This window comes from Delphinapterus leucas, chromosome 6 (assembly GCF_059928025.1).
Source record: "Delphinapterus leucas isolate spDelLeu-1000000601 "Yukka" chromosome 6, BTC_Dleu_Yukka2, whole genome shotgun sequence".
NCBI classification, from domain to species: Eukaryota; Metazoa; Chordata; class Mammalia; order Artiodactyla; family Monodontidae; genus Delphinapterus; species Delphinapterus leucas.
Window position 1 is genome coordinate 122,946,048 of NC_143134.1, and position 17,509 is coordinate 122,963,556.

At 61.1% G+C, this 17,509-nt stretch overlaps 1 protein-coding gene across 1 annotated transcript in view; it reads right to left on the reverse strand.

Moving 5' to 3' along the window:
* ADAMTSL2 (ADAMTS like 2) overlaps window positions 1-17,165 on the reverse strand; it is a 33,552-nt gene extending 16,387 nt beyond the window's left edge. The window contains exons 1-10 of the mRNA XM_022578188.3: window positions 17,076-17,165; window positions 16,390-16,532; window positions 15,501-15,576; window positions 14,220-14,322; window positions 13,563-13,708; window positions 13,306-13,429; window positions 10,523-10,603; window positions 7,993-8,168; window positions 2,318-2,666; window positions 514-886 (exon numbers count right to left, since the gene is read on the reverse strand). Coding sequence (XP_022433896.1) covers window positions 514-886; window positions 2,318-2,666; window positions 7,993-8,168; window positions 10,523-10,603; window positions 13,306-13,429; window positions 13,563-13,708; window positions 14,220-14,322; window positions 15,501-15,576; window positions 16,390-16,532; window positions 17,076-17,165 — 1,661 coding nt within the window. The remainder of the gene's footprint in view (window positions 1-513; window positions 887-2,317; window positions 2,667-7,992; window positions 8,169-10,522; window positions 10,604-13,305; window positions 13,430-13,562; window positions 13,709-14,219; window positions 14,323-15,500; window positions 15,577-16,389; window positions 16,533-17,075) is intronic.
* Window positions 17,166-17,509: the final 344 nt, after the last annotated feature.

The following is a 17,509-nucleotide window of genomic DNA, read 5'->3' on the forward strand; positions in this document are numbered from 1 at the left end:
TCGCTTACCTACCTCTCTGAGCCCAGTACCCCTCCCTAAAGCTAAGGACCCCAAGCCTCCAGTCTCTGAGCCCTAAGGACGTCGCTTACCTGCCTCTCTGAGCCCAGTACCCCTCCCTAAAGCTAAGGACCCCAAGCCTCCAGTCTCTGAGCCCTAAGGACGTCGCTTACCTGCCTCTCTGAGCCCAAAACCCCTCCCTAAAGCTAAGGCTGGTTCGGATGAGAACATGTCTCTGTGCACATGGAACACTCAGCCCCAAGTGCTCAGAACTGTTCACCTCTTCCCCCTCTGCCCCCCAGTTCCCGGAATCACATCACACGTGGGCACTCGGCACCAGCTTTAGCCCGTGGACCTAACTTGTGGGAAAGATGCTAAAACCCAGGCCTCTGACCCCCTGCTCAGATCCGCGGGGTGAGGCAGGGGGGCCCTGGGCGGGGGCGGCTCTCTCCCACCTACCTCCATCCCGGCCCTCACCCAGCAGGCCCCAGACAGGACTGGGGAGTTGCCTCTTACCTGGCTTTCTGCGTCCTGTTCCCTGCCAAGGCAGGGAGGCTGGCACTGGCGTTGGGGAATGGGGCCTCGGAGGAGGTGTTGGCCACTCTGTCAGTGCTCAGCTCCAGGTAGGACCCGTTGAGCAGGTAAGCACCGGCTCCCTCGTTCTCCTCGTACTCGACGTAGAGGCTGTCGGCCGGGGAGCCCCTCGGGGCGCCCTGTGCAAAGATGCTGTTGCTGGTCTCATTGAGGGGGACCTCCTTGGAGTCGGAGCCAGTGTCCAGGAGCTGGTCGGAGATGGCGTTGGCTGAGAGGAGCTCCTGGGAGGTAAAACGGGCGCCAGCCTCTTGGTCATCCTGGTGTCCCGCGAGAGCCGTCCCGGTGGCGTTGCCGTCTACAGGGGAGATGGGTGGCTCAACCTCCAGTGCCCCCTCATGGCGGGGCAAGGGCTGCCCTGGGCAGGGGCGGAGCAGGGGTGCTGCAGCAAAGACCTGAACCGGGAAGCGTCCAGAGGCAGGTTTCTGCCCGATGAGCGGACACAGATCGCCCGGCGGAGGCTCGCGAGCCGGCCTGGACAACCTCTTGTTGGGGAGCCTGCTTGACCTCTGCCATGGGTTGGATAGGGTTTCCCCGAAATTCACATCTGCCCCGAACCTCAGAATGTGAGCTTATGTGGAAATAAGACCTTCATAGACATACAGATCTCCAGATGAGATCGTCACGGACCCTATAACTGCAACGCCTGCTGTCCTTTTAAGAAGAGAACACGCAGAGACACACGGACGCAGAGGAGAAGCAGTGTGAAGACAGAGCAGAGCCTGCAGCGATGCGGCCACAAGCCAAGGGACGCCTGCGCCACCGGGAGCTGGAAGCGGCGGGAAGGACCCTCCCCTGGAGCCTCCAGAGGGAGCACAGCCCTGCCGACACCTTGATTCTATTCCATAGACTTCTGGCCTCCAGAACGGGGAGAGAATACGTTTCTGAGGTTTTAAGCCGCCCGGTTGGTGGGAGTTTGCTGCAGGAGCCCCAGGGAACAAATACCGCCTCTAAAGTGTTTCCTACTTGAAGACTCTCAGGGTCTTGGAAACTTGCCCCCAAGTCAGTGAGGGGAGTCTTCTCAAGTCTGCTCTACCCTCCACCCCTCAGCAGGGCTGATGGTCCAGCCCAGCCCCGACGTGTCACTCCACGGCCCTCAGGAGCACAGCCAAGCTGTCAGCATGGGGTCAGGGACTGTGACCCACCGCTGCGTCTTCAGCTGCACCTCCTGCGGCTTCCCCTGGAGCCTGTCCCGCCAGGCTGGCCCTTGCTGGGCCCCTCACCCCCGCCCCTCTCCTATGCCCTCCCCTGGCTAACCCGTACTTGCTCTGGAGCCCTCAGGTCAGGGGTCACCCTCTCCAAGAACTCGAGGTCCTCCCTGTGCCCCTCAGCTGCCCGTCATTCCCTCCCGGAGCTCTGGTCACACCTCGTGCGCTATGCTGTCTGTCTGTCTGTCTGTCTCCACCGAATGAGTGAGAGCACGGGCTATGGGGCCGGACCATCCTGGATCTGCCCCCAGCCCCTCCGTGGTGGACTGTGTGACGCAGGCAAGACCCCTCCCTCTAAGCCTCAGTCTCCCCACCTGTCAAATGGGGATAACCATACCCACCTGGAGGAAGGTATGTGCAGAGGATGTCTGCTAAGGGCCGGCCCTGGGCCTGCCCGGTCAGCCTGCACGGAACCGGCACCTCTGTCACCCTCTTCTGCAGGTGCCGGGTTCTGAAGACCCTTCACCCGAGGCCCCTCTCCCTGGGAAGCCCCGCCCCACCCCGCCCCTCCTCCTGGTTACCTCGGAAGCCCTTGCCCCTGGGGGGCCCCTCGCAGGCCCTGCCGCTGGCCTGCGCGCACACCTCGTTGGTCTCCTGGCCTTTGCTCAGACCCAGCTCGATCCCCGGGCCCCGGTGGCCGAACAGTCGGTTGTCCAGGCCCAGCTGCTCCGAGGAGGCCTGGCCGTAGAGGGAGCCGTTGTGCTGAAGGAAGCCCACCAGCCCAGCCCCGTCCAGCTCCTGGCTCTCCGCGCTGTCTGAGGCGGGCTCCGAGAAGCCGTAGTAGACGGGTGGGATGCGGTGCGCGTGCGGCGGTTGCAGCAACGTGTACTCAAAGGTGATGGAGGGGCTTCTGCCGTTCTGGTTCCACACCTGGGGGAGGAGGAGAAGTGGGATTCCAAGCCCTCCCTCACCCCAGCCCCTTCCCCACCAGCCTGGAGTGGCTGCCGAGGCCCACTGCCCACAAGCCCCTTGAGGACAGAAGACTCTTGTCCCTGAGCTGCAGAAGGCTTTCCTGCTGCGGCCTGCAGCCGAGTCCTTCCCAGGGACTCACCCTTGACCGAAGAACGCTGCCACGCCCACCCAAGGCTACGCGTGGCCCCAGGGGCAGTCCGTGTCCAAAGACAGGCGAACACGGCCAGGGAAGGGGCAGAGGGAGCCGTCCGCCCCAGGCACAGGAAGTGAAGGGTGCGCAGGGTGCAGAGAATGTTTTAAAGGTAATAAAACCAATTAAAACCCAACCTGCATTTTACTATCACCACGTGCCAGAAATCCCAAGTTATAAGAGTGCACCGTCCCCACCACCTTCCCCCCGGAGCCCCCCACTGCCAGCCAAGCGCAAGTACCAGGGCCGAGGCCCCTGAGGACCGTCCCAGCATCAGAGCTGACTGGGGGATGGGCTGAGGTTTCTGTCGAGACTGCGTCGCCCCCCAGCTTTCCCCCCTGACTGTCCTGCTCCCCCGACTGAGTACCCGCGGGTCTTTCGAGGGACGCCGCCTAAGTCAGCTGGTGTCAGAAGCCCCAGGAAGCAGCTCTCAAATGGGAGTTTGGAGCGGGATCCCCCGCCAGCAGGGGTGACGCGAGCCCTCCCTCGCGGTGCATGGACCCCTGAGATCCCCCCAGGTGTCAGGCTGGAATGAGACATCAGAGGAAGAAAATGTGCTTTGGGCGCCATGTCTCAAGTGTTGGGAGTTGGCTGGGCTTGGGGTGTACCTTGAGAAAGGAGAAAGGTCTTCAGAATGTGGCGCTTTGGAGATAGACAGTGAAAGGCTAGGGTGACATCACCACCAAACCTCCAACCTAAGGCCAAGCCAGAGTGCTACCTCCTAGGTGTTACACAGAGACTCGCATGTCCTCCAGCAGGGCCAGAAAAGGTAGAAGAACGTCAGAGAGCCGGGGCATGTTGGCTTCTCCACCTCGCCAAGAGCCCGACCGGGAGGAGACTTGGGGCGTGGGGGTCTGAGTCAATCTGCTTAAAAATTTTGAAATCTCAGATTCCCCTGAATCTTTGAGCCTAAAAAGTGGCCATTCCTCGCTGTTAAGGCCAGCACCTGGCCCTCGCCTGAAGATCGTACGGAGACCTCTGCCTCCCTGAGGGCCTTGCCCACCTCCTCCCCGGGCCACCTGGCTGATGGCTCACGTTAAGCGCCCTCTTCACCTACTCAGGGGAGCCCTGGGGCTGCTCGGGGGAGACGGGGCCATCGGCAACGACCCTGCAGAACCAGCCGCGGCAGACGGCAGAAGCTGAGCCTGGATGGGGGGAGTCTCTCCTGTGGGAGCCCCGGCTCAGGATGGAGGAGGGACCACGCTCGCAAGCACCCCGGGGAAGGTGAGGCCAACACACTAAGGGGAGGACCCGTGCTGGCACCACCACAGCAGACGACGGAAGAGGGAGGAAAAGGCTGGAAAAGCCGCCAGGTGACTATTTTCTTCAGGATCACCTGGAGGACGTTCCGGCCGCCACAGTGAAAGGAAGCGTGATGGTGAAGAGTCACCCACGTCAGTCGGAGGGACACCTAGAGGGATGGTGTTGGGTGTCCTCCTAGGCCAGGGCCGGTGGCAGGAGATGCCAGTACAGAGCTGAACTCTCCATGGTAATCAGACAAGGGGGCTCAGGTACTGTAACGAGCAATGAGGTTGACACGGTAGCCAGGGAGCTTGAGCCTTTGGACACAGCTGACAGAACAAAGGACTCCTAGGGGACAAATGCATGGGCCCAGCAAAGGTTCTTCTCAATCTGTATGAGCAGAAGAAATCACGGGTGGATGATCGCAAAGCAGACGGCAGCTGCCACATAAACGTCACAGTCCCTGCCCAGTTTCCTGGACCACTTTCTAGACCCAGAATCTGCTGGAGGATGGAACAGCCAGGTCCCCGGGAAGAAGGATCCCCAATTGGTTGATATGGTCATGATCCCCCCAGTTCCACCAAAGAGCCCACAGCTATTTACTTGGTGAGCTGCTCAGTGGAGAAACGGGTAGACATTGTAGGACCAGGGTTCAAGTTGTCATTGTTAACCAGGGACCCAAAGCATCATTACTGTCCCCTTTACGGTGAGAGCACGTGGATGACAAGTAATGGCCCAAACAAGGCCCAGGTCTGGTTGACAGTCTATCCGCTGGATCCAAGGCTCACCCAGCCCCCAAATGCATAACTGGGAGTCAGCAGAACTCTCCTGTTGGCTCCTTGACCTGGGCGGGGAGTAAATCAGAAACCATATTGCATCCTGGGGGGAAAACACAGAGATTAGCGCCGCTCAAAGACCTAAAGGATGCAGGGGTGCTGACCCCATCATAGCCCCCATTTCATTCAACAGTTTGGCCCCTACAAAAGCAAGACAGATCCAGGAGGGTGACAGTGGATTCCTGCAAGCTCAACCGAGCAGCAGCCCCAGTTGCAGCTTTGGGACAGATACGGCATCCTTTCTAGAGCGGATTAACCTGCCCTCAAGTTGACCATCTGGCAAATTCTTTTCTACCCCCATCAGGAAGGAGAAGCAGAAGAGCTCTGTTTCACACATTTAGAGTTCTGACCCAGGGCTATGGTTGACTCTCCCGCTTCCCGTCATAACACGTGGTACAAACGGGTCTGGGCCGTCCTACAGAACATGACATTGGTCCTCTACATTGACGACATCATGTTTATCAGACCTGATGAGCAGGAAGGGGCACTGGAGGCCTTGGTAAAATATACGTATTCCAGAGGATCGGAGATTAACCCCTGTGAAGACTGGCCCCACATCAGTGAAAATCTCAGGGTCCAGTACTCTAGGGCGGCACAAGACATCTCCTTGAAAATAAAGGGAAACTTATCATATCTCATGCCCCCAATCGTGAAGAATTTAGGACACAACATATTCCGCACCAGGGAATATTGGTCCAATCCATATACTGGATTTGCCTTGAGTGGGGTCCTGAGGAGAAAGGGCTCTGCAGGAGGCCCAGGCTGTGATGCAAGCAGCCCACCACCTGGACTGTAATACCCAGCAGCCCCTGCAGTAATAAAGGTGCCTGTGGTGGGGAAAGATGGACTGTGGAGTTTCTGGCAAACTTTGCTAAGAAAATGATAACGTAGACCCCTAGTATTCTAGAGGAAGGCCATATCACCTAAAATAAATAGACGTTATTTGAAAAAGCCTCCTGGTGTGCTATCAGACCCCACTAGAGATGACCCTTTGCCCGCAGGACATCAAGTGACCCACACAGCTAGAGCCGAACATTATAACACGAGGCCTCTCAACTCCGTTAAGTTACGGGGTCAGGAGGGCCCAGCAGCAATCCAGGACTAGAAGGACAGAAAAGTGGGTGACCCAACCTCCCAGCATCCGGGACTCTGGTGCCAGCATCCCTCTCTCAGCTCACAGCTACAGCTGCACGGAGTACCCTTAGGGTGAAGACAGAGAGGAGCGAAATGGCAAAACTTGGCTCCGAGCTGCGTCAGCTTGGTCTGGGGGTGCGAGCTGAAAATGGGATAGCCCTGAAGAGTTGCTGTGAAGGAAAATCCTCCCAGAGGGCTTCAGGCCGTACATATAAGGTGGCCACCCAACTTGTTTGGAAGGCAGAGTGGCCCTAAGTAAGAATAAATACTGACTCGTGGACAGTGTACTTGGCTTGGCCGGTTGGTCGGGAGCCTGGATGGAAAAGACTTTAAGATCGGGCATGAGGAGGTCTGCAGAAGACACGCGCAGTTGGATCAGTGGCGGAGATGTAACATGTGAAGGCCTCTGGATCACCTGTTAACGCACACTACAGGGCGCCCACCCTGGGAGGGGCACGAAACAAACGGGTGAGAGATAGAACGTCTTTGCCACCTGCCATGGGCCAGCCTCTGGCATTGGTCAGGTGGGTGGGCCCTGTGCCCACCGTATCCCTCAGCTTCCACGAAAGCCGGCAGGCCTCCAAGAGCCTCTTGACATCACATGATTTCAGTGATAATTCCTCTGCATTTTCAGATCTGGGGCACCAAGCGGCAATGCCATTCACTTCTAGACAGTAGCCACGGGAAAAGTCCCGGCAAGCTGGCCATAACAAGCCAAGCTCTCTTGCCCTCTGCTCACGCCCCATGCACTCCCCCCAGGAGCCATGAGCATCCTGGGTGCAGCATCAGGGGGACAGCCGTGACAAGCACTGCCATGGTCCCTCAGCATCAAGGACCTGGCAGGAATGCCACAGTGTCCATGGGGCCGAGGGTAGGGAACTCCATGGGGGGCTTGAACCCCAACCTGTGGAGTGGGGAGTGGGTCCAGCATCCCTGTACCCCATCCAGCCTTCTGTCCTCATCTCCCCACACAGTTCCTGATGCCCTGCACAGAACCTCCTGCTGTGCACACCCTCCAGGGGTGTTAACAGAGGGAAGGAAGGAAAGAAGGAGGGAAGGAAGGAAGGAAGGAAGGAAGGAGGGAGGGAGGGAGGGAGGGAGGGAGGGAGGGGAGAGGAGGGAGGGAGGAAGGAAGGAGGGAGGGAGGGAGGGAGGGAGGGGAGAGGAGGGAGGGAGGGAGGGAAGGAGAGGAGGGAGGGAGGGAGGGAGGGGAGAGGAGGGAGGGAGGGAGGAAGGAAGGAGGGAGGGAGGGAGGGAGGGAGGGAGGGGAGAGGAGGGAGGGAGGGAGGAAGGAGGGAGGGAGGGAGGGAGGGAGGGAGGGGAGAGGAGGGAGGGAGGGAGGAAGGAGGGAGGGAGGGAGGGAGGGAGGGAGGGAGGGAGGGAGGGAGGGGAGGGGAGAGGAGGGAGGGAGGGAGGGAGGAAGGAGGGAGGGAGGGAGGGAGGGAGGGAGGGAGGGAGGGGAGGGGAGAGGAGGGAGGAAGGAGGGAGGGAGGGGAGAGGAGGGAGGGAGGGAGGGGAGAGGAGGGAGGGGAGAGGAGGGAGGGAGGAAGGGGAGAGGAGGGAGGGAGGGAGGGAGGGAGGGAGTGAGGGAGGGAGGGAGGGGAGGGAGGGAGGAGGGAGGGGAGGGGAGGGTCACACAAGTGAGTGTGTGAGTCAGCAGGCGCTTGGGTGAACAAGTGAGCAGGCGAATGAATTAATGAGTAAATGGGAGACTAGCGAAGGAATGAAAATCTGAGTGAGGGCTGGGTTGAGGGAGTGACTCAGTGAGTGAACGAGGGACTGAAGGAATGAGGCCCACCCCGAGATGCGCGGAGGCGCTGGCCCGGAAGCCCCCCGCCTGCTGCCGGCTTCTGGGGAAGCCCCGGAGCCGCGGCCCACGCACCATGACGTTCAGGCCCTGGTTGGTGGGCCCCTGCGCCACGATGTACTCGATTCCCGTCTCGTACACGTCCATGGGCCGCCGGTACTTGACCACGGTGCCGGCGATGTTGAAGTTCTTGGGGCTGTCCACCTTGAAGTTGCCATTGAAGAAGTAGTAGCCGGCTTCATCTGCAAGAGCTGAAAGGGCACAGCTGCCTGGTCACCTGAGCCGGAGCGGCCGGAGTGGGGATGGGGGGGGGGGCGGATAGGACCTCGCACTCGGGACCTCTGGCCAACCTGTGGATCCCTGTGACCCTCCCCAAACACCCAAAGACAGGAAACACCACGTCGTGGGAGTGGGACGCTCTGTTTGCACACGGCATGTGGCCCTGGCCAGGGAGATGTGGGTCCTCCTTCCTATCAGCCTAAAATAAACAAGGGCTTGTCTGGACGACTGAGGGTGGCTGGCCCAGGGCCCACTTGGTCCTGCCGTTCCGGCCGCCTCCAAAGGGGCTGGGGCTGAGAGGTGATGTGGAGCACAGGGACCAAGCGACCAGGTCGAGACACACGCTGGACAGCAGGTGTCCGCCAGGTTGGGGCAGGGCCACCCTGCCTGGCTCTGCTGCAGACTTCCCCATGTGAGCCGGGCTGACTTGGCACCCCCAGCTTCCCCTCCCCTGACACGGGGAGGGGACCGTAGTGCCCCACCAGGGCCCAGGCCGAGCAACACTGCAGCCCTGTCCCAGCGGCCCCAGCAGGCCCTACCCGACACCAAGCTGACCAGTTCCGTGCTCTCGCTGGGAGCATGACATTCTGCCTCCCAGACCGGGGGACCCGGCTGACCGTTGGCCGGATCGGCCCATTCCACCCCGGTGTGGCTCCCAGTCAGCCTCTCTCTGAGGCGGGGTGCCGGTGGACACTTGGAACCAAGGACTTCAGAAGGACATCCACTCCCAGAACTGGAGCGCGATGACGCCCAGACAGCGGGAATGCACGTGCGGCCCCCCGCAATGGGCTGGGACATCTGTCCAGAGGCGGGACGGCTGGCCCTCCCTGGGAGCCCCGGGGCCGTGGGGCGGGGCTCCACCTCGGGGACAGTGTGTCTTCCAGAGGGTTTCTTTAGAGCCCGTGCCAGGAACTGGCCCGAAGGTGGGGAAGAGTTCAGCTTCCAAAGCTTCTGATGCAACTCCAAGCAGAGGAGACGGGCGGTTCATTTATTATCAGGCAGACGCAGCAAGCAGGACGCGTCTGCTGGAAAAACACCCTCCATGTGGCAACGTTGAAAACTAACGGGGATAAGAGCGGGAGCTGGGCGAGGAGGACACGGACGGGCTGGGTCTGTGCACAGGGTTAAATCCCCGGCCCGAGTCCAAACCTGTTTCCTGACAGTAACGACCTTCCTTCCTGCGGCTTTCCCAGTGCTCTGAGGCGGCCCTTGGTATTTCCACGCGTCTGTTTCAAGAACGATGGCTTTGCAGCCAGCTCTGGGAACACGGTGTTTCCTGGCCTCACCACCCTCCCAGCGGGCCACAGAGCAACCGGCCTGGCAGAGGCCTGGCCCCCGTGCTCGGGCCGCAGGGGCTGGGGCCTGGAGCGTGCAGACCCGCCGGCTGGGGGCTGGGGCTCAGGGCCCCAGGCACTGGGGCCCCAGGGCCTGAAGGGCTGAGAGCCCGTGCTGAGTTCAACCTTGAGGACCTTTAGCAAAGACCCACCCTCCACCCCAGCGTTCCCTTAGAAGGGTGGTCGCGCCCCACCAGCCCTGGCCCCCGAGAAGCTGCCCTGAGAGGGAGGGAGGTGAGCCCTGCCCGGGTCCCCCACCTGCCCTGTGCAGATCGGCTCACAGATGTTAGTATCTTCCCTCCTTGGCCAGAAGGGGCTCCCCCGGGGGTGCAGACAAGGTGCATTGCCCCGCCAACTTCCCACTACACAGGGAGCCCTTCCAGAAATTGTCACCAACGTGGGGCCTCACCGCCTCAGCCACCATGCAAATGACTCCACAATCCTCAAGGACCCCTACTGAATCCAGCTTCCCACCAGAGACAGTCCAGTAGCCAAAACATCAACTCGAGGGCCCCAGATGGGAGTTTGAATCCCACCCCTGCTTCTCGTCACCCTTGGCCTCAGACTGGCCACCTACTCCTTCTCGCTCTGCCTCAACCTTCTCAGCCCCAGAGTCTCACTCCTCGGACCTGGGGGGGCAGCGGGGGGAGCAGAGAGGCTGCCGCCAGCACCTCCAGCTTTTGCCTGTGCCTTGCCCTCCAGGGACAGGGAACTCACTACCTGAGTCATGACCCCCTCCATTATTAAGCAACTCTGAGTGCAAGAACTCTGCACACATGGGGGTGAGGTCAGCTTCCCTACGACCCCCCCACCACCGCCACCACATGCTACAAACATGCACCCACTCAGGTCAAGCTCTGGCTTCTGGGGCCATCCCTCTCCTGCAAGAAGGGACCCAAGGTCAAGTGTCCCCTGTCCACTCATAACCCACACATTTCACCCCATGCAAAACGATAAGCCCCTGTGAAGCCACCCAGGCCCCACATACACACCTAGGACGTCTGCAGACTTTTTCCGCTCCACAATCTGGATGTCTCGGGCGCCGGCCGGGATGTGGGTCACCAGAGAGTAACCTGGGGGACACGGAACAACGGTGAGTGGCAGGCCGGCTGTGGCCACTGCCTCTCGATTGCAGGACGGCAGTCACCACCCTCCTGCACTCCTGGCGTGTGAGGGGCAGCGTCTAAGGGCAGCCCCTCCCCGCTGCCAGAGCTGTGCACCTGGGGCCCAAGAGGCAAGTCCAGGACCTGGCAGAACACGCCCTGCCACGGGAGAGCTGACCCACCGCTCCGGCACGGCCCCAGCATTCCCCGCTTCCGAGACACTTTCCTACCAAGGCTGTGGGAGATGCTCCCTGGTACCTGCCCTGTTCCTTCCGAGGCACACCACAGGCCACAGGGACCGTAAGTCTGCTGGAGTCAACATACTTGGGTCCTGCTCTGCCACTACCACCAAGGTGACCCTGAGCAGGCTGCTGCAGCACTTGGGCCTCAGTTTTCTCGCCTGTACAGGGATGACGGCCCCCACTCTAGATGACGGAGGAGAGTCTGGGTAGCACAGAGCCCGGCCCCGAGGACGTCATCACCGGTGCTATTTTAGAAACCCACGTTGTCATACCATCACGTTGATTTTAAAGGCTTGCTACATTCAAAGGTGTAAATGAGGAAGTATGAGGCCCCAGCTCAGGGCCTGTCATCGAAGGCCCCAGTCAGGTGGGGCGGCAGCCACGGAGACCCTCACAGAGCCCCCCACAAAGGGACCAAGGGTCTTGGGGGGCAGAGGTCTGAGGAAGGGACCGTGCTGCCAGCAGGTGGTAGAGGGTTTGCTGGGAGAAGGAGGGAGATTTTTTTAAAGCCCTCAGAATGAAAAGCCGTCCGGGAGAAGGTGGCGAGGGGCTTCTTGAATCAGGTTTGCTGGGCCGATGCCCAAGTCACCCGAGGGGCACGTGGGCCCGCCTGCCAGGTGAGCCGCTCCTGCCAGCCGCCCCCCTTTACAGCCCCCTGAAGACCCTGAGCTGGTCCTTCCAGCCCGCGGGGAGCCCCTAAACGCCTAACCACTGGCTCTCTTGGCAGGAGGACAGGAGCAGCTGTGACCTGCAGTATCGGCCGATTTCCAGAGGACAAGCGCTTCCACCCACTGTGGCCGATGTCAAGCTGCCAGCTTGTGTCGCTGGGCGCAGAGTCGGGAAAAGGGACACAGTCGTTTACCTGCTGCCCTAGTATTTCCAGCTGACAGACACAAGAGTTATAGAGGTAAAACGATTAGGAAATGATGACTTTGCTTAAATACCATTTACTTAAATGAAGGTTTATATGTGTTAGTTTTTAAATTAGCACACAGCTCCGAGATTCTTCACCATAGCTACCTCGCACACATCTACCAGGGGAGCATGTGGGTCAGTGCTTAGGACCACAGACCCGGGAGCAAGCTGTCTGCCTTCACACCCACCTCTGCCTCTTCTGGCTATGTGACTTTAACCCAGTTTCTTAACCTCTCTGTTTCCACATCTATAAAATGACAACAGTGGTAGTCCCCACCCGGAGTCAAGCGCTGGGAGCGAGTTAACCGTGCAGTGCACTTGGTAGAGTTACAGGTGGGCTTGGTTAAGGGTCAGCCCCGGGCCCCCAAGCTGAGAGCTCCACGTGGGCATGAACCTTACTGCCGCACCTGGCACCCAGGAGGCGCTCAGAAAGAGACGCACCCTCTGAACCCTGCCCCTGCCAGCTCCACGCCCCAGGATCTGGCGGAAGGTCCCAAAAGCAGGTTTGTGAAAGGAAGGGAGGAAAGGCGCGATGTCTTTGCCTGCGCCCCTCCCACAGCGAGGCCTCTGAAGAAAGCGGCCTCTGCCCACGGTGCTCGCCCTGCCTTATTCAGACCCCTGCCCGGCTGGGCTTCCGCTAAAGACACCCCTCCTTTCCTTACTCTGCCTCTCCTCAGTCGGCATGTCCATCCCTGGGTCTCTCGTCCAAGCCCTATAACTCTAACTCCGAAATTGTCTGTCCCCTCCACCTCCAGGACACGTGGGGGTCCTGACAGCCAGGTCCTTGGGGGCTCTCAAGGGGTTGGCTCTAGTCCAGATGCACCTGGCCTCACTGAGGGACCTCGAGCCAGCAATTCCTACCCTGGGCCTCAATTTCCCCATCTGTCAAATGGGTTTCAAGCTGCCCTACCTTTCCCAGTCTGGAGGCTGTGATAACCCAGTTTAATCCCACAGGCATTAACTGAGACCCAGGAATGTATTCAGTTCAAGACTGAGTATTATAAGCAATATCCTTCCAAAAGTGCAAAATCCTGTCACAGGCACAGACCCCCTGCCCGCCCCTCCCCCAACCCCCAGGAGGGCCGGCTCTGCGCTGTGGCCGGCGCGGAGCTGGCGGGAGCCTGGACCCCTTCAGCCCTTGAAACTCGTGTTTGAGAGCTTAGGCCCCAGAATCTGTGCGCCCAGACCTCAATCTCATACCAGCGGTGAGGACGGAACGCGTGCCTCAGTTTCCCCCTTTTAAGGATGGTATTAACATCTCCCTGAAGGCTGCGCTTGGGTCAAATGTGGTCCCCAATCCCTGTGAGCACTGCGGCACCTGGTATCCAGCAGGTGCTCAACACAGAGCTGCTGCTCTTCCTGTAGCCAATGGGGGCCTTACAGAGCCACTGGCCAGCCCTGCTGGGCCTGGGTGGAGGATCGGGGGGCCCAGGAGGGGAAGGACCCTGCACAGTCACTTAGCAGCCGGCGGCAGGATCCCACGGGCCCTGGACCCAGAGCGGCAGGGGCTCTTACCCAGGTGGGTGTTCCCCTTGCGGTAGTTGCCTGTCACGTGGGTGCAGCTGCTTCCGTCCCCCTGGCAGACGCCACACTTGTCCAGCGTGTGGGTGGAGAAGAGCACCCCGTCACAGCCGATGGGCTGCAGGAAGGGAGGCGGAAAGGCTGCTGGGAGGGCGCTGAGGCCCGGGCCCCGGGGCCGCCACTGCCTGGGTGGACAGGTGGGCGGCCGGCGCAAGGAGACCGGTGGTACTTCTGCTACAATGTTGAACAACCTCACATTTTCCAGACACGCAGACCCCTCGCAGGTCGGCAAGCTTGCAGGACGTGCCGTCGCGGGCGGGGACCATGAGTTGGCGCTGGCCGTCCACAGTGGTGCAGTGCAGGTCGCACGGCTTGCTGGAGATGTGCACATAGTCATCTGATGGCGGAGACAGGGTCTCAGTGCGGCTGGCGGGGCCAGAGTCAGGGACCTCCCCTCCCCCGCACTGAGACGGCACTTCTTTCATGGCACAGATGGGGAAACGGAGGCCTGGAGAATGGAAAGAACTTGCCTGGGGTCTCAGTGGCAGAAACGGACCAAGATGCAGGTGATCTGGCCCAGCCCAGGCTCTGGAAGTCCAGCCTCTGCCGCCCTGTGAGTGGGGGGCAGTGTCCCCTCTGCAGGAGGTCTGAGCCGACTTGATGGCCCTGGGCTGCCGGTCCTGGGGACCCTGCACTTACCCGGTGAGCGGGAGAGGCCAAGTCATTTACACTGCCGCCTGAACTACTTATGACCTTGGACAAGACCCCCCCGCCGCCACCTCTGGGCCTGTTTCCCCACCTGCCTACCCACTGGACGAGGACATTCCCTCCCACAGGCCCCAGGAAGTGACCATCAGGTATAGATCCTGCCAGAGAATTCCCTGCTGGGTGGCCCAGGGCCACAGTACCGGGATAGAGTGGCTTCCACTGGTGCGTCCGCCCGTTGTACACACGGGAGTTGAAGGAGATGCACTGCTCCTCGCGGAAGCTCCTCCCGTCCGGCGGACACTCCTGGGAAGCGGGAAGACAGGGCGGGAGGCTCTGGGAGGGACTCGGCCCGACAAAAGCATTTTTGTCCAGGCAGAGCAGGAAGTGGCTCTCCTTACTCTCCGTCTCTCGGGCTCTCTGGAAGGAGGGAGGGAGGACCAGGCCTCCAGCACCCACGTGTGCTGGCCCTCCCTGTGCTCTGGGCTGGATCCTTTCAGCCCCACCGCCCCGGCCTTCTCCCAGGCTGCACATGGAGTGGCAGGGACACCGGCCTCGGCGGTGCTCGCGCGGGGTCCCCACTCGCCCCGCGTCCTCGGGCAGGGGCCCATCTACGTGTCCGCAGCCATAGCCACAGTGCCTGGGACACGGGCACTGACTGCGTGGGCCTGACTTTGTAGAAGAGGAGCCCGTGGGGCAGAGGGGAGGGGCCTGTGCGGGGCCCAGCTGCTCACGCCGCGGCCAGAAGCCGAACTGGGCCAGGGCTCCCTCCCGAGCTCACGTCAGGAGGGCAGCTGACTGGTGAGGCCAGCACAGAGGTCATGGCCGCTCGCCTCCCTCCAGCCCCTAACTCCCCCCACGTGCCCACACAGACACACAGACACGTGGACGCAGGGACATGGGGACACGCACAGCATCATCTCTCTGCCCCGCCCCCCGTCCCGGGGGTCCGGTTCAGACTGGCTTTGGCCCCATCGAGAGGTGACCGGAGGGTGAGCCAGAGTCAGCACCTCCTGCCCAGACCCGGCCACCTCGGTGCAGCACGCGACTGACAAAGAAGGTTTGGGTGCTGAGGGCGCAGAGAGCAGAGGTGGGTGCACAGGGGGGATGCCGGTGACTCCAGTCCCCCGGGGATGCCAGTGACTCCAGCCCCCCGGGGAGACCGGTGAGCAGGGTTCACGCTGAGCGCAGGGGCCGCGTGCGCCCCTAGACCCCAGACCTTGAGGTCGTGCTGGAGTTCCGCCAGCAGAAATGGGTCCTTTTCCCCTCAGGTGCCCGCAGCCCGTGGTGGGCACCACAAATTTGATTTGATGCCGGAAGGGGGGATTCTGACCCCGGGGTCCCTCACCACCCTTCTCTTCAACAGGGTGTAAGTGGCAAGCCCTGGACAGAGTGTCCAGAGGGCTCAGGGCCACCGGGAAGCTGACCTGAGACCTGCCAGAGAAGGGGGATGGGGGAGGGGGTCCCGGCTGGTGGAGCCTCACCTGTACTCTGCAGAGCTGGTATCTCTTGGACGTGCCCGTGCAGGTCCGGTTCCCAGTGCCCATGACAGACGTCCTCCTGGCGGGAGGACACGGGCTGCAGCCCTGACCCTGCTTCTGCTCCTGGGCGGCCTCTGGGCTACTCCTCCACCACGCTGCCCCCGAGCCTGCTCTGATTCCTCTGACCGAGGCCTCCTTCCTCCCCACTCAAGCCCCGCTGCTGCACCAGAGCCCTCTCACGTCACAGGTATTCAGGTAGTTAGAGGGTGCTTCTTAGCCCCTTACTGGGGGGTGAGATCCAATCCACCTCTCTATCCCCAGCGCACAGCAGAGGGCCTTAGGACACAGAGTTACTAACGAAATAACAACATGTACCATGTCTGGGCCCTGCGCTGCGGTGCACACACACACACTGTCTCTCGTATGCTCCGAAATGTCAGGTGGGCTCGAGCATAAGCTCCACGCCACAGATGAGGAAACTGATGCTCAGAGAGGTTAAGTGACTTGCCCAAGGTCACACAGCTAGGAAGTAGCCAAGGCAAGATTTGAACCCAGGTCTGGCCAACAGTAACCACTGCACTTTATGCTTTCCCCCTGTTTATTCAACTCAGGTCTTCAGAAGAGAAACCCAGGGTGGGCCTGACCCCTCACTGAAAGAGCCCTAGAAATGGAGCAGGATGAACCCCAGGACGCTGTTGCCTGGGACCCAACAGAAGCCACGTCCCCAACGGAGGCCAATGAAAAGACTGACTTGCTCACCTGGCCTGTGCAGCCTCAAACTGAAGACCCCTCTCCCAGCCCGAGACACCCCCACCTCCCAGGCCTCCCTTTCCCGTGCAGGCGGCCCCACTTTCACGCCAGCCCCTCAGGGCCACGTGCTCAAGCCCCGCACCTCTGCTGCAGGCAGTGCCGCTCCTGGGACGTCACCCCAGCCCCGCAGCTGCGGGAACATGCCGTCCACTTGGTCCACTCTCCCCACCAGTAGGCGGTGGCATCAGTGCCCGCCTCCAGGCTGTTGGATGTTGGGCTGTTGTCCTGGGTGAGAGGCCCCACGACAGTTAGAAGGAGGCTGGAGCACCTGGCCGGACGGGCCTGCCGTCCCCGTGCCCTGGACAGGAGGACACAGCCCCCTGGGTGGGTTGCTCGAAGCCTAGGCTCAGATCTCCAGGGCGGTCTCTGGGGGACCCCCCAGGGAGCTGTGGGCCTCAGGTCCTGCCCCATCTGGGGATCTGGAACATCCTGGGAGCTTGGCGGGATCCTGAGGCTGAACCTAACCATCCTTTCTTTTCCCCGAGTAGCCTGGGTTCTGCAGGACCCAAACCCGCCCGTCTACACGCCACACTCCGGGGCTTCTCTCAGAAGGTGAGCAGTCAGCCCCTGTCCTGCCGAATCAGCGAGGACTCTGGAGTGGCCGGAGCCCCGCACTCAGGGGCTGGCCTCACTGGCTTGTAAGGCACGTTCCTGGGAGCGGGAGGGGATCTGGGAAGGCACTCCAGGACCCCCGAACCCCTGCCCCTTGTCTGCCACCCAGCCCTCAGCGTCAGCCCACCTGGGCAAAGGATCGTGCTCCCCACTCACCACGGCCCCTGTGGACGATGCACCCCCAGCCACAAGTGCCACAGCCAGCAGGGACCAGGCCCAGCGTGAAGGCTGCCATCTGCCATCCATCCTAGGAAGCAAGGGCACAGTCACTGCCAGGCCAGGTCCAGCTCCTCTTGCAGCTGGCTGGAGTCCGCTTTGGGGAAAAGCTCCCGGAGCCCACCCAGTGCTAAGGCCTGAGGTTATCTGGGATTGGTTGGTAGTGGCGGTCTGGTGGCCCTGTTGGGAGAGCTCGATGAGTGATTAGAGATGCCTGCACGGGCTTGAGACACCAGGGTGGTGGTGTACACGCTAAGCCTGTACCACCTGATCTGAGGGCATCTGGGGACATGGGCCACGCTTTGCCTCTGAATAACTGAGCTGCCTGGAGAACGCCTGGGGAGAAACCCAGGGACACCTATAGGCCCAGGCTG